The sequence below is a fragment of the Xenia sp. Carnegie-2017 genome, unplaced genomic scaffold (assembly GCF_021976095.1).
Source record: "Xenia sp. Carnegie-2017 unplaced genomic scaffold, XeniaSp_v1 HiC_scaffold_2, whole genome shotgun sequence".
Lineage (NCBI taxonomy): Eukaryota > Metazoa > Cnidaria > Anthozoa > Malacalcyonacea > Xeniidae > Xenia > Xenia sp. Carnegie-2017.
Window position 1 is genome coordinate 5,980,934 of NW_025813482.1, and position 15,584 is coordinate 5,996,517.

Here is a 15,584-nt window from a genome sequence, read left to right on the forward strand (position 1 = left end):
TCATCGACAAAATTAGGTGACACGAATGCGCGTAATATAATCTTGTATAATTAACTTCCGATATCCATGTAATTTTGCAAACAAAGGCCTATAAATAAAAAACAACATGGTAGAATTTTTTTAAGCTTGGCCATATTCTAGATATTTACATTGTTTAAAACATATAGAAAATCTAGAGAGTGCACAAAAAAATAAGTTGTAGACAATCATCGACAAAATCGGTGAACACGAATGCGCGTAATAATCTTACATAATTAAGATAATCTTACATAATTAAGTTAAGAATTCCGGTTCTTTACTAAACTTTATATTTTTGTGCCATCTCCAGATTTTGGATATGTTATAAACAATAAAAATATCTACAATATGGCCATGTTTAAAAAATTCTACAGTGTAGTTTTATTATTTATGGGCCTTCGTTTGCAAAAATACATGGATGTAGCAGACCTCTCAAGTCTCACGATTTTGTCGTGAGGCTCACGGTTTTCAGTTCAATCTCACGGTCTCACGACAAGACAGAAAAATCTCACGATAAATAGTGGCGCAAGCTGACAGAACAAATTTTTTGTTGTATTATTTCATTTTTGGCGTTTCTTGCGCCAATTCTGTGCTAATCCGTAGTTAAATTTAACAAACCGTTACCCAGCTATTTAGTTCATGACGGACTATCGACTATGGCAGGGGTCTCCAAACTACGGCCCGCGGGCCAGATGCGGCCCGTTGGGACTCTCAATCCGGCCCGCAGAGACACTTAAGAAGCCAATTTCACCACTCACATTGAGAAAACTGAACAGACTTATTGTGATTTTGCTATGATATTACTCTTGGTTGAAATTTAACCTTTAAATTTTGAGCTACTGAGCAATTTCCCATTTTGCGTTTCAGAATTCCTCTCTACAGCATGACTAGGCTGCACCAATGAATTGTAAATTAACTTAGATAGACAGCTACTTTTTTCAAGAAAGCAGCTCAATAATGTATCATTCAAAATATATTTGCTAAAATTGATTGATGATGTACTAGAACGATTACGTTTACACTTAGAATCATTCAGTCATGATTTGTAGATATATTTGCCAATATTATAAATTATATTAAGTAAAGTACGAGTTCCAACTTTGTATGTTAAGCTATCAACAAAGAAGTATTAGTCTATTTTTATGTTAGATAGACGATAATTTTATCTTTTGGGCACCTTTAAAAACAACTACAAAGTGACAACAGTTTTCACTAGGATTGTAGAGAATAATTATCGTTCTCTAAATTCAGAATTTCACTCGGGGCACTTGAAGTCGAATTTCGTCTACTTTCATCTCTTAATCTTTGCGAAGCACCTTCGATTGAGTTGTTACTTGAACTCTGACGGATAAGACTTAATTCACTTCGGTGATTCCACGCAAAGAGACAATAAAACATTAAGCCAAGCGTCACCATTGCAACAGATATTAGAATCAATACGCTAAATTGTTCTGGCTTTGGTGCAACTATAACCATGACAAAATGTGCAACATCCATAATGCTATTGAAAGAGTTTTGAACACCACTTACAATACCTCGTTCGCTTTCATGTACGTTTTCTTGAAAAAGTTGAGTAATCGTCAAGTCTGTCATCCATAATCCTATTCTCGACATCACTATCCCACCCATTAAGAAGACAAGAGAAATTAGCGAGTTCTGTTCATTGTTTACCGTTTTTGTAGAATTTTTTGAAGTAATGTTTCCACACCCAGGAACATTAGTCTTTGTAATTGAAACAAAGGATGAAAAAGTTCGTGTAGGTTTAATCTGCGAAATTGTCGACAGTGCTTTATTTGGCAATAATGACATGTTAATTAACGCAGATGAAGGCAAGGGGAAATCTGAGGCCAAGCTTGTAGTTGGAGTTGAATGCATATTTATACGTACAGTAGGTGAATTTGAAACATTCAAACACCTCTCTCCTTGTATCTTTTCATGTCTATTTGAATGATGATGATAGTGAGGGTCAAGTAAGTGTCCAGAATGTCCTGGTGCCCAGATAGATGCAACACAAAACATCAAAAAGAATAGTTGAATCGAGTTCGAGATGAGTCCTGTCTTATCAAGGCCAAATATTTTTCGAAAAATTGGAAACAAGAAAGTACCAAAAATTCCAGTGAGAGCGCCAGCGGCAGTCAGTAATCCAAGGGTAAGGGGGCTCACATGCTGTGAGTACGCATAAGCAGTAGTAATACTGTCAAAACCTAGAACAGTCAAATACAAGCAAGCCAAGCCGACTCCTGCGAAGGCAACACGCTGTTGAAAAAAAATTTTTATGCCGAGAACAAGAACACGAACTCGAGAGAGGAACTTTTCAACAACACCGCAATTCTTGAAAAAACTAAGCGAATTTTTAAAATTACGCACCAGGACAGTTCCATCCTTAGTGTCTTCGACAGAGAGATCTATATTGTCAAGATCAGGATTAGAAACATTAACGTCATCATTAAGTCGATTAGCGTCAATTAATTTGTTTGCAAGAGCAGGACAGGAGTAGTAAACTGATGTTAACATGGTGTATTCAACAAATGCTGATAGTACATTCCAACTAGCAATAAAAAGCACTCCTAAGAAATTGGATCCAAAGCTTAAAACCAAGCCGGTTAAAACAGGTGCCAGAATATTACACGTCAAATCAATGCGTCGCAATGTGGAATTTGTACCTGTAAAAAATGATGGAGGAAATTTTAATGCCGTCCAATCATAAAATGTAGCTATTTCTAACACATGAAAATCTTCAAAATAACAAAACTTAAGTAGTTTTTCCTTGGATTATTCAGGCAACTTCAATCTTAACAATATCCCACGAAATGTGTAATAGACACAGTCAATTAAAATCCCATTCATAAAAAAGTAACTTAAACTAGGTAATATAGAAAATCAATATATATATATATATATATATATATGGGATTTTGTGATAGAAACTATCGCAAACAAAATCGCACGGATAGAGTGCTCAATGCCACATATATTATATTATTATATTATTATTATTATTATTATATTATTATATTATTATTATTATATTATTATTATTATATTATTATATTATTATTATATTATTATTATATTATTATTATTATTATTATTATATTATTATTTATATTATTTTCAATTATATATATATATATATTGATAAGAAGAAAATACACAAAAACTACAATTTCATCCCGACAAGCCTGTTTCGTGATTTCTCACTCTTCAGGGGATAATATTAAATGAATACAAAAGCATATGCTAGATTATATATACAAGAGGAAGTTAGGGTAAAAAATTAAGATAGAATTACATAATATGTTGAGTGTATGGTTACAAATTGGATTAAAGTGCCTTGTGTCTATGGCGACAAGAGGAGATAAGTTCGTTACGTTTGTTGAGTGATGATAGTTGTGGTTGGTAGGTGATAAAGAATTTTTCTTTCAGGCATAGGTTGCATCTTTTGTTGGCGCTGTTGTACGGTTTGCTGTGAGTGATGATGTTCCATGAGATATCGTGAGCGATGTTGTTGTCTCTTAGTGTCCATATGTGTTTGCTGAGTTCGGTGGAGTTTCTTAGTTTTTTGTGGCGGAAAGAGGCAGTGTGGTTCCTGTGTCGAGTCTTAAATTCGTTTTCTGTAAGTCCGATGTATGTCTCAGTTGTGTTAGTGTCCAAACGTTTAACAGTTGCTTGGTAGATGACAGATGATTGTAGGCAGTTTCCGTTAAGTGGGCAGTTTTGTTTTTGTCGGCAGTTGCATGTTTTAGTTTGTGTATTTTTGTCATTGATGGTGTCATTAGTATTGTCAGGTTCTCTCAATATGCGTTTGTTATGGTTATTAATAATATGTTCCATATTGTTCATGCAGCTGTAACTTAATTTAATTGTGTTGCGGTTAAATAGTTTTCTGAGTTTGTGGTCTATGGGAAAGTGCTTGTCAATTAGTGAAATGAATTTGTAGCCGATGTTTGTGATGACGTTCTTGCTGTATGGTGGGTTGTACCAGAGTATGTTATTTCTAAGTCTGTTTTTCCGTTTCGTAGTAGCGTTCGGGTCATATTTCAGTGTGTAATGATATCCATTTTCGTCAAGTGCTTTTTGGTATGGAGGAATTGCTTGGTCGAATGATGCTCCGTCGGATGATAAGGATGAAAGGCGTTTGTTAATGGTATCGGGTATGTTCTTTGTAATGCTAATGTTTGCAAAGAGGTGTTGGGCTTAAGTGTAAGGTCGATGGGAAGAATTCTTTAGATTGAACGTGATGTCGAGGAAGTTAATAACTTTTTTGTTAGCTTCGATAGTGATACGCAATCCGTTGTTGTTAAATACGCGGCATGTCTCTTTTTTAATTTTTTCTGTTTCTTTAGGTGTTGCTTTAGTATTGGCTAGTCTGTCGTCGCGATAGAGTCCTATGTTAGTGATGATGTGTTGTATTTGTGAGAGGAGATAGCTTCCTACAAGTTCGCATGTCTCGGCGCCGTCGAAGCTGCCCATTGTCACGTCGAATGTGGAGTTGTGTTTCTTTTGCCAGGGTTGTTGGTTGTGAATGAGGTATGAATTCTTGGCATGTATGATAATGTTTCTCTCTTGCTTTGTAATGTTGTAGTGGGTTGAGGCGAAATCAAGTGCTTTGTTTAAGAGGTATGGTTGATAGGAGTGCTTGGTTGATAGACGGGTAGAAGTCTACAATGTCGAAAGATATGAAGTTGAGATTTTGTTGAACCACTTGACGACAGATGATGAGTTTTCCATTGGTTCAGCGAAGTGGCTTTTATGGTATTGTTGTTTATTCTGTCAAGTATTTTTTTGCTAATTTTTCCAATTTCAGATTTCGTCGGGTTGATTAGTCGGCAGGTGGGTTTTATTTGCGAAGTTCGGTTTGTGATCTTTGAGTGTTATGAATGCGTCTTTGTTAGCGGTGGAGTCTACTCTGTCAGATATACCCAGTTGTGATGTGATATTTTTGTCTTCGGTGTGGATGGCTTGTATTGCGTCGACGTTTATTTTCTTGTATGATTTCGTGATATTTTGTTGTAGGAGGTCGTTGTATGCTGGCTTGTCTAGTTTGTAGAAGTTTGTTGTTTTGTCGGCTGCGATAAGTAGCTTTTTTTCGTGTTTGATGGCTGTGGTGTTGTCTTTTATTTCGGTGAGAAATGCGCTGTGTACTTTTTTAAATTTTACTGATTGGATCATCTTCATCATGTCGTTTTCGAATTGTTTTAAGTCGTCAATCGGTGGAGGGTTTTTTGTGCTCTTGAAAACATAGGTGTCTTTAGAAGCTGTGGTGGTTCTCGGGTTGAGAAAGAAATAAGCCTTCCAACGCATATTGCGTAGGAAGGATTCAGATTTTTCGATGAGTCGTTGCAGGTATTCATTTGGTGATGGTAGAGGAATATTCTTGATGCTGTAGCTGAAGTTTAGTTTCTCCATTGCGGATTATCATACAGTGCTCGACAAAATTTTATATTGGAGCGTAATAGGAAGTTTTGTTTATTTGAATCTCCGTAAGTACAGTGCTCGATGCTTAAGAGCAGAGCGTAAATATTGATAAGAAGAAGAAAATACACAAAAACTACAATTTCATCCCGACAAGCCTGTTTCGTGATTTCTCACTCTTCAGGGGATAATATTAAATGAATACAAAAGCATATGCTAGATTATATATACAAGAGGAAGTTAGGGTAAAAAATTAAGGAAGTTTATATATACAAGAGGAAGTTAGGATAAAAAAGAGATATGCCGCGTATTTAACAACAACGGATTGCGTATCACTATCGAAGCTAACAAAAAAGTCATTAACTTCCTCGACATCACGTTCAATCTAAAGAATCCTTCCCATCGACCTTACACTAAGCCCAACACCTCTTTGCAATACATCCACCACGAAAGCAACCATCCTCCAAGCATTACAAAGAACATACCCGATACCATTAACAAACGCCTTTCATCCTTATCATCCGACGGAGCATCATTCGACCAAGCAATTCCTCCATACCAAAAAGCACTTGACGAAAATGGATATCATTACACACTGAAATATGACCCGAACGCTACTACGAAACGGAAAAACAGACTTAGAAATAACATACTCTGGTACAACCCACCATATAGCAAGAACGTCAGCACAAACATCGGCTACAAATTCATTTCACTAATTGACAAGCACTTTCCCATAGACCACAAACTCAGAAAACTATTTAACCGCAACACAATTAAATTAAGTTACAGCTGCATGAACAATATGGAACATATTATAACCATAACAAACGCATATTGAGAGAACCTGACAATACTAATGACACCATCAATGACAAAAATACACAAACTAAAACATGCAACTGCCGACAAAAACAAAACTGCCCACTTAACGGAAACTGCCTACAATCATCTGTCATCTACCAAGCAACTGTCAAACGTTTGGACACTAACACAACTGAGACATATATCCAGGGGCGGATCAAGAGTATGTCAAATCCGTCGCGCGACTGATGTTTGAAATTCAAAAATTAGAGGAAGATCATGGACACTGTCATACTACCAGCAATGACTTATGGAGCAGAGACGTGGGCACTTACCAACCATCAAAGAGAGAAACTGGCAATCACCCAAAGGAGTATGGAAAGATCAATGCTCGGTGTCGCGAGGAGAGATAAGATCCGGAATGAAGACCTGAGAGCAAGAACAAAGGTGAAGGATGTCATTGAGAAAGTTATTGAAGCCAAAGGAAAGTGGGCAGGACATCTAGCCCGAATGAAAAACCATAAATGGGCAAAGAAAACAACTGAATGGACCCCGTGGGACAAGAAAAGAGGCAAGGGAAGACCAAAAAGGAGATGGAGAGATGACATCGAGCAGAGAGCGGGCAGCATGTGGACCCAGATAGCCCAAGACCGTGAAGAGTGGAGAAAGATGTGGAGGCCATCCGCCAGCAGTGGCGTGACAGGCTGATGATGATGATGATTAATTAAAAATTCATTAATTATTCTTACTTTATTATCGCATTTACTTCGTGATTAAAATCCAGCTTTATTTATTATTGAAAACTAATGACTAATCCAATGAATATCTCGTTGGTAACCAGATCAGTTGAATTTTAATTGACCTGAAATAACCGACTGATATCCGGGGTGGCTTGACTGGTTCGACGGATAAAGGATCTATGAACGCCAAAAACGCTTATTTTATTGGTTAATGGCCAGATCAGTGGACAGTCTGGAACAGTCTCGACCGATAAGAGGGGTGGCCGGACGTATAAGGGAGTCCAATTGCTATCTTACAATTGGTTCATTTGAATTTTTGTTTTATTGTGTTGGTTTGATGGATTTCGACTGATAGAACTAACATAGTCATGCTCACTGTCTGAATTGAATGTTTGATCGTTTCATAGTAATTTTTATAAGCATGATAGAAACTAAACTACAATCAGATGAAATTTATGGAAATCTTTTACAAATTCATATATTGACCTGAATGCTGCTGTCCAAACTGTGAATTTTTTCAAGAGGGTGAAAAATTTATGGATAAATTGTAAATGCTTGGCAAAGACGATCTCGCGAGCGACATTTCAGTCATTGATGTTTAAAAGAAAGCCAACATTGTTTGGAGTTTTATCAGCAGAAATTTACATCCAAAATCGTAAGTAAAGGACAAGTGAAATGTATGCATGAATGCAATATATCATAGTCAATTTATACGAGTGTGTGATGCGATTTATGTCAATATGGCGTATGGTAAGCAGATTGATGCGTCTAAAATTGTTGTTGCCGAAGGACTTTTAGCTGTGATTTCTTTAGTGCTTGGGGAATCGTGGCCGTTATATGGCAGCGAAATCCTACATTCCTGCAAATATATTTCAATGGACAAAAAATCTGTAGCCATAAGGCGCCATACTATTATTTACTTTATCATAAACAAATGTTTGGGGCTTTTCAGTTTATGATCATTCAATCATTGGACAGTTATACTACATATTGTATAAGATTTGAGAAAACTAACTTTGATTACATGAGAAGCTGTTTACTATAACCTGTGATTTTGAGTCTTCTGATCCATGAAGCTTTTTATTTTGACAATTTGATTGGAATGGAATTAAACCTTAGTATTTCACATACATGAAATGTTGTCCCATGTCACATATTGTCCCCTTTTCTAACTGAACACCTCATGTAGAGATGTAAAGGTGTGTTAATCTACGGCTCATACCAGATTGTTTGCCATAAATTCCAAAGGGCTATTGATGTATGAAAAGCATTTTCTACAAAATAAAAATGTCTTTCTATGTATGCAGATAAACCTTGAAATTTGGCAAAACAGCAAAGTATTTTCCATGTTCACTAGGTAATTTTTCTGATGATCATTATAATTTCTAAACTAAAATATTTCAGATTTACTTTTAAACGAGCTTTGATCATATGAAAAGATATTTATCATAACCAGTAAGCATGACACATGAACCAATTTTAACATTCATGTAATTATATAATTAAAGACATGTTAGTTACATTCTGTTTGTACTTGCAAATACAATGCTACTAGTGATTGCTATATAGCACACTTTGCATATACTTACAGAAGATAATAGTCTAGTGAAATGCTTAATAAACATTTATAGCATTAAGCTGTCCTTAACTGCAAATTTTCACTCTGATAATTTTTGCTTAATCTTTGGCAGAAAAATTTTTTGAGTTTTTTCTCAAAAAGTGAATTTGCTGGCACTGATGTGGAGATGGGTAAAGGGTTACAATAAACTTGCATGGTTTGAAGTCTGAGCTTTTCTATATCTATGAACTGTCACTTGTAGTACCAAATTTCTAACTTAACTCATTACATAGAGGTTTGAATGGGGGTCTCTAGGGGGGTCTATGCCTGACAACTTGGTAGAAATTTTTAAAGACTATATCTGTTTTTGAATAGCATTATTGAAAAATAAATTTTACGTTTCTAGACATGCTAATGAGCCTAAATATTTGGCAAAACATTCAAGTATTGTTCACTTCATTTTTTTTGAAAAAAACGTAAGCAAAATGTGTTGCTTTAACGCAAAAACGATGCCCACAAAATACATTTTGTATTGCTCTAAACGCTGAAAATGGCATTTTCAAGGCTCTGAAATTCAAAATTTCTCAGGGGAGAATGCCTCAGACACCCCCCCCAGGTGCGGAGCGCCTCCGACGTTTTGTGACTTATGTTTGAAAAATCCTAGATCCGCCCCTGCATACATCGGACTTACAGAAAACGAATTTAAGACTCGACACAGGAACCACACTGCCTCTTTCCGCCACAAAAAACTAAGAAACTCCACCGAACTCAGCAAACACATATGGACACTAAAAGACAACAATATCGCTCACGATATCTCATGGAACATCATCACTCACAGCAAACCGTACAACAGCGCCAACAAAAGATGCAACCTATGCCTGAAAGAAAAATTCTTTATCACCTACCAACCACAACTATCATCACTCAACAAACGTAACGAACTTATCTCCTCTTGTCGCCATAGACACAAGGCACTTTTATCCAATTTGTAACCATACACTCAACATATTATGTAATTCTATCTTAATTTTTTACCCTAACTTCCTCTTATATATATAATCTAGCATATGCTTTTGTATTCATTTAATATTATCCCCTGAAGAGTGAGAAATCACGAAACAGGCTTGTCGGGATGAAATTGTAGTTTTTGTGTATTTTCTTCTTCTTATCAATATTTACGCTCTGCTCTTAAGCATCGAGCACTGTACTTACGGAGATTCAAATAAACAAAACTTCCTATATATATATATATATGCAAAGCTCACCTTTATAGGTTTGAGCACTGTGGTGACTCTACAATACAATCCATGTGTACGCTCACTGCGCGTGCGTAGTTTGAGCACTGTCGGATTGTGTAGAGTCTCATATGGAGACGTTCACCGTGTTCGCGATATGCAAAGCTCACCTTTATAGGTTTGAGCACTGTGGAGACTCTCTATATATATATACGAAGTGAATTACAATGTGCCCTCCCGGCTATCAGTATCACCATATTAAAATGGTGACTCCTGCACTTGGGACACATGATGTACGGTTATATATATATATATATATATATATATATATAAGTTTGAAAATTTGTAATCCAGGCATTGAATACATAAAGATAAAGTTTCTCGATTTTAAATGATATTTCAATAAAAATCATTTAAAATCGGAGAAACTTTTTATCTTTATGTATATATATATATATATATTTGAAATTGAAATTGAAATAAAATTGAAAATTGGTAAAACAAATCCAGAGAATCCTTATCATTATCATATATATATATATATATAAAATGAAATAAAATGGACAAGTGTTTGCTGTCGCTACTCGGAGTTTCACGCCGTAGGGCGATCTTCAGGCAACATATATATACATATATCTATTATATACAAAGTGTATAACAATGTGCCCTCCCGGCTATCACCATAGTAAAATGGTGACTCCTGCACTTGGGACACAGGATGTACGGTTTATATATATGTATGTTAATAAAAAAGTTTTATTCATGTTCATCACACCTCACTGTAATCTATGTAACACTCATAATTACACTTCTAATATGTAAATATAAACGCACACTTATTATACAGAATACTTTAAACAAATAGCTTTGTATTAAAGACATTTTACCTGCAAGCATAGATTTATTTTCTTTAGCAATCACAACAACCCAGTCCCTCTCAATAGCAATTGTAGTTCCAAGGCTTGAAAGTCTAGCAATAATTGCTAGTAGCACCAAAACAACAGCCAAAATGAGAAACATAGGACTGCTTTTATTTTGATGAAACATGACCAATACAACAACAGCACAAGCTACCACTGAACTATTTTGAATTATTAGTGTCAAACGAGCAGCTATAAATTGGGATAAGATAAAATACTTTTCACTATTCATGAGTTGACAATAAGACGTTAACATGCCATAATTTATTATATTTGCTTTGATTTATCAAAACTCATACACAGAAAATAATGATGAACGTAGAATGATAATATATTAATGCATTATTTCATTGATAATATTATTCATCAAATTTCCCCGTACTTTCTGTCAATCTTAATGGATATACTTACTGTTAGTGTACTATAATGCTAAATCAAAGTTTGGCTTACCTTTCAGTCTTGGTGTCATATCGATCCAGTTTCCTACAAGTGTCCCAAAGGCAACAACACATAATGACACAGCTAAACCATATAGCGCAGTAAAACGAAATGAGCCTGGAGTCAGTTCAATTAAAAATATTGAAATAGCATACATCCACATTCGATCACCCTAAAAATTGAAAGGCATTCAACATCTTAGCATCACAATTAATTTAATTTAGTAGATTTTATAGCACATATCTGTGACAAAACTTTTTTCTGAATTTTCAAAAATGATCAAAACAATATCCAAAGACACCAGCAAGGATAATTTAGTTGGGTGGGGGGGCAACCCCCATGTAAATATGGCTTTTAAATATATATTTAATTGTTTTTAGTTGCGCACACGCAAAGCCATAGTCTCGGAAAATATTATTGGAGAGCAGTGCCTCTTTCTTGTTGGTGGCTATGACAATACCATCTTTACATGGTGAGCATGAGCCATTAACAGCATACATTTAGAAGTATATATTCAAATATATTTAGAAGTTCCTTGCAACAAACAAGATATGTATAAATTTGCTTACTTGATAAGTGAAGGGGATTTTATTCATATATGCATGCTTTTCCATATTAAGTTCTTTTGAAATCAATTGTTTCTTAGTTAAAACATACCATCTGAATATTCACTCACCGAAAAAACAAAAAATTTCTAAAGAAATGAAGTGCTAATGATGAAAAAAAAATTTACATAGCACTAATTTATGGGTGGCTGACAATGCCACTGGAAATAATGAAACGCATTTCGCAATTTGCAAAGCAACTGAAGGGGAACATGAGAAGTCAAATTGAAGAAAAGTAATGCATATACCCAAACCAGTTGTTTAATTGTCTTTAATAAATAAAATGTCAGTTTGTGAAACTGCTAATAACTAGATAATGCACTCTGAAATGTCAGACTGATTCATTATACGCAATTTAATTTAAATTGGCAAAGTAATTACGAAGCTGTTTTGACACCATATATCAAGACAAAAAAAGATTTTTCTATATACTCTACCCAAGCCGATAAAGCATGACTGATGCAGATTAAAACAGTTGGTGAGAATCCACAGCGAGCAATTATGTTGGCTTTCTTTGGCATGGTAGAGGCTGTAAAGAAATATTTAAAACACACAGATTATTATATGAATGCCAAATCATGTCAATAAAAATTAATGCAACAAGAAAGCCAAAATCAATCTTTAGCAGCAGATATAAAATGATCAATGAGATTTAAATACAATGAGATAAATACCATCATGTAAAGTGGAGTCGGCATCTTGTTGTGATGCGATGTCGCTCAACGAAAATTCATTAGTCGTTGAGTTATCACCAGAAACACTTTTCTGATCTTCCTCTTCAACTTTAAGCAACGGCTTGTCCATGTTTAATTCTTATGTAAAACGCAAAAATACAAACTTCTCGCAAAGATATGCGAATACAGAAACATATTACATTTCAAGTCAATTACAATAATGCAGTTTTATAATAACAAATGAATCGGAAATGCTCGTATTCATTCGTCGTTAGTCGTTAACCATATCGAACGTATGGTTGTAACAAATTATGAAAACAAACTTTGCACTTTAAAGTTACAACTTTAAAGCACGTTTTCTAGAAAAATTATGAATTTTTAAAAATGAAAGTTATAATTCTAGCAGCGGGTTACGGCACTCGACTGCAAAATGATATCGAAAACGATCCAAGCAAAGAATACAAGCATTTGATGCATGTCCCCAAACCTCTAGTTCCAGTTGGAGGAAAATCGTTAATTTCAAGATGGATGAAAGAGATTTCCATTTTGATGGGCAAGAATAACGATGATAAATGTCTGATTAAAATCACTAAAGTTTATGTCGTTGTTAGTCATATTTAATTATACAAGTAAACTATGCTAAGCTACAGTCATATAGACCAGGATTACCAATACCTGACCAGCAACTTTGCTCCATCTCTGAATTTCTTTCGAATAGAATTTTTATTGAAAAAAGCAAGAATAGAATAATAGCCTTCAGGCTGTTATTAAATATAGTAGTTTAGTATGCGATGGGCAGTTTCACAAATTAGTGTTAGATTTAATCATTAATGAAGAAGCTAATTAATAGTTAATAATGTACACAAACTAGAGAATTTTCTAGTGCAAAAATTAATTTTTCAGATAGTAAAATTCTTTGCTTCTACTATAGACAAATCATTTCTACATAAAGCTATTTTCCGTGTGGGCAAAAGAATGGCCTGAGGTTGAAGTGTTAGATGATGGCACACAGACAAATGAGGTACAAAGCTTACTCCAGGTTTCATGAAAAGTCAGTGATTAAGAGGGCGGAAATATTCATACATAAATGTTTTACTTTATTAGTTTCTTTTGAAATCAATTTTGGTTATGTACAATAGCATATGAATATATATGAGCCCAACCTCTCCAATAATCAATCTTCTGTAGTCCATGTACTTGTCTGTGTAAGAATTTTAGGTCACTGTTCCATGTTAAATTGTGAATTTTCTGCTAATTAATGTTCAGTACCTTCAATAGACCAGATTGGGAGCTGTTGCAGATATCAATCTTTGTATAAATAAATTTGAAATAAAAGATGATGTGCTAATAATTGGAGGGTATGTATCTTAGATGACCCAATTATGTAATATAAAATGGATTCATGGAACATAACATAAAATTATTAAAATAAATCAACCAATTTTTTTGGCATGTTAATTTGTTTTCATTAATCCATTTCACTTCTTTTTACAGTGATACATTGTTTTACCACGACTTTGACTTAAGAATATTTCTTGAAGAATTTAGTAAAAAGAATGAAGAAGGTTTTGATGGAGCTTTAGTTACTTGTTATAAATGCAAAGATTCAGGTAAATTCACACCAAACAGATAGAACTATTAAAGATGTGTCACAGGAATGACAGCTTATCATGTCACTGAGATAAAAGAAGTTGAAATGTACAAAAAAAGGAAAGATTAATGTAAAAACATATATAAAAGACTCTTTGAAATATGTCATAGTAAATAACTGAATTAGAATATTTGGCTCAAAATTATTTTACAGACACAAAAAGAGCAGGAATTTTGGAATTAGATGCTAATAATCGAGTTGTTGCATTTTTGGAAAAACCACACTCATCAGAAACTTTGTCAAGATGGGCTGTGAGTAGAAACTGCTTGAGGCTTCAGGCCATTGTTAACTATCATTGGAACGTGAGACCATATTGCTATTTTTCATTTAGTGCCCTTGTTTTTACGTTCTCTCAAGACACACTGTGCAATTTGTTCCTGAATTTCTCAAAGTGAAAAATGTACTCAAATATCTGAATTATTAGAGCTTTTCTAACTTGTAAAGTAAAAAACAATGTTTTGGAAATGTGCGCGAATTTCCCCTAAAATAGTGGAATTGGAAACACGATTGAAAAACAACACATAAAACTCAAATGTTTTCTGACAAATAAGTCTATTTTTCATCTATATTTCTTAGACTTTTAACTCTGACGCTAACGTCTAGCCAGATTGGTTGAATTTTGAAAACTTTTCATTCAAATTTTGTTAGCAAAGGTGATAGACCAGCTAAAACCTGAACTTTATATTTGCATTAGACTGCGCCAATGAAAGAAAAAGATGCTCCTGGACATTTCATAAAATATTTACAAAAAAAGTGAGTGCCTTTATACTGTAATTTAAAGTTTTTTAGTCAAACTCTAGTTGTGGAATGTGAGCACCAAGATTTGCGATTCTTTTGGTGGGTATTTTTTTCGTACAGACATACATACAGGTAATAGTTTTAAAATTATCGTTGTTCTCTAGTCTAATTTGAGCTGCACGTCCTGACCCAAAATTTTAGATTTTTAGTCAGGTCTAGTTTGAAACTGAATCGTTCTAAAATCTAAATTGGGCAGTTCTGAAAATTCAAGTTAATTTTTTTACGAACTTAAAATTGCTTTCTTAAAACGATGAAAATCTTGCATCATTTTAAAGATCAGAATTTCAGGATGTGTCCATATTTTTTTGGAATGACCCGGTGTCGCAATTTGAGTGAAAATTTTGTGTATCAGACTAAATCTTTTGTTGCATTCATAAAGGGTGTCAATTTATGCAGCGCCTTTAAAATCTGGACGTTTTGATATTGGAAACTTAGAATCGTACATTGAATGCAATCGATATTTTACTTCAACAGGTATTATTACGCAAAGTGTCTAGCAGAATCCTGTCAGTCGTTAATGTAATGTAAACGGAGAATTTTTCTTTCGTATTCCTAGAATATGGGTTGCACACCTAAAGGTTCCAGTTTCACGAATTTTTTACGAGTTTTGTATGGTGGTTCTCACTTCTCAGTTTTATTAAATTGTTATCATCATTGTTACATAGTTAGGTCAACATACCTTTTAAAATATAAGAATTAAAACAAACGCCTTTTTACTTTTCCAT

At 34.5% G+C, this 15,584-nt stretch overlaps 2 protein-coding genes across 2 annotated transcripts; one reads left to right on the forward strand and one right to left on the reverse strand.

Moving 5' to 3' along the window:
• Positions 1–978: 978 nt before the first annotated feature.
• Positions 979–13,154, reverse strand: LOC124439892 (solute carrier family 40 member 1-like). Its single transcript, XM_046990173.1, has 6 exons — positions 13,086–13,154; positions 12,411–12,548; positions 12,174–12,265; positions 11,144–11,303; positions 10,661–10,885; positions 979–2,681 (listed from the first exon to the last, which is right to left on the reverse strand). Exons 1-6 carry the CDS (start codon positions 13,105–13,107, stop codon positions 1,231–1,233), a joined length of 2,088 nt encoding a protein of 695 aa, XP_046846129.1. The 5' UTR covers positions 13,108–13,154; the 3' UTR covers positions 979–1,230.
• LOC124439895 lies at positions 12,691–15,565 on the forward strand. Its single transcript, XM_046990177.1, has 9 exons — positions 12,691–13,016; positions 13,342–13,431; positions 13,689–13,768; positions 13,905–14,020; positions 14,215–14,312; positions 14,393–14,461; positions 14,756–14,814; positions 15,239–15,333; positions 15,416–15,565. The coding sequence occupies exons 1-9, from the start codon at positions 12,795–12,797 to the stop codon at positions 15,433–15,435; spliced, it is 849 nt and encodes a 282-aa protein (XP_046846133.1). The 5' UTR covers positions 12,691–12,794; the 3' UTR covers positions 15,436–15,565.
• The last annotated feature ends 19 nt before the right edge of the window (positions 15,566–15,584 follow it).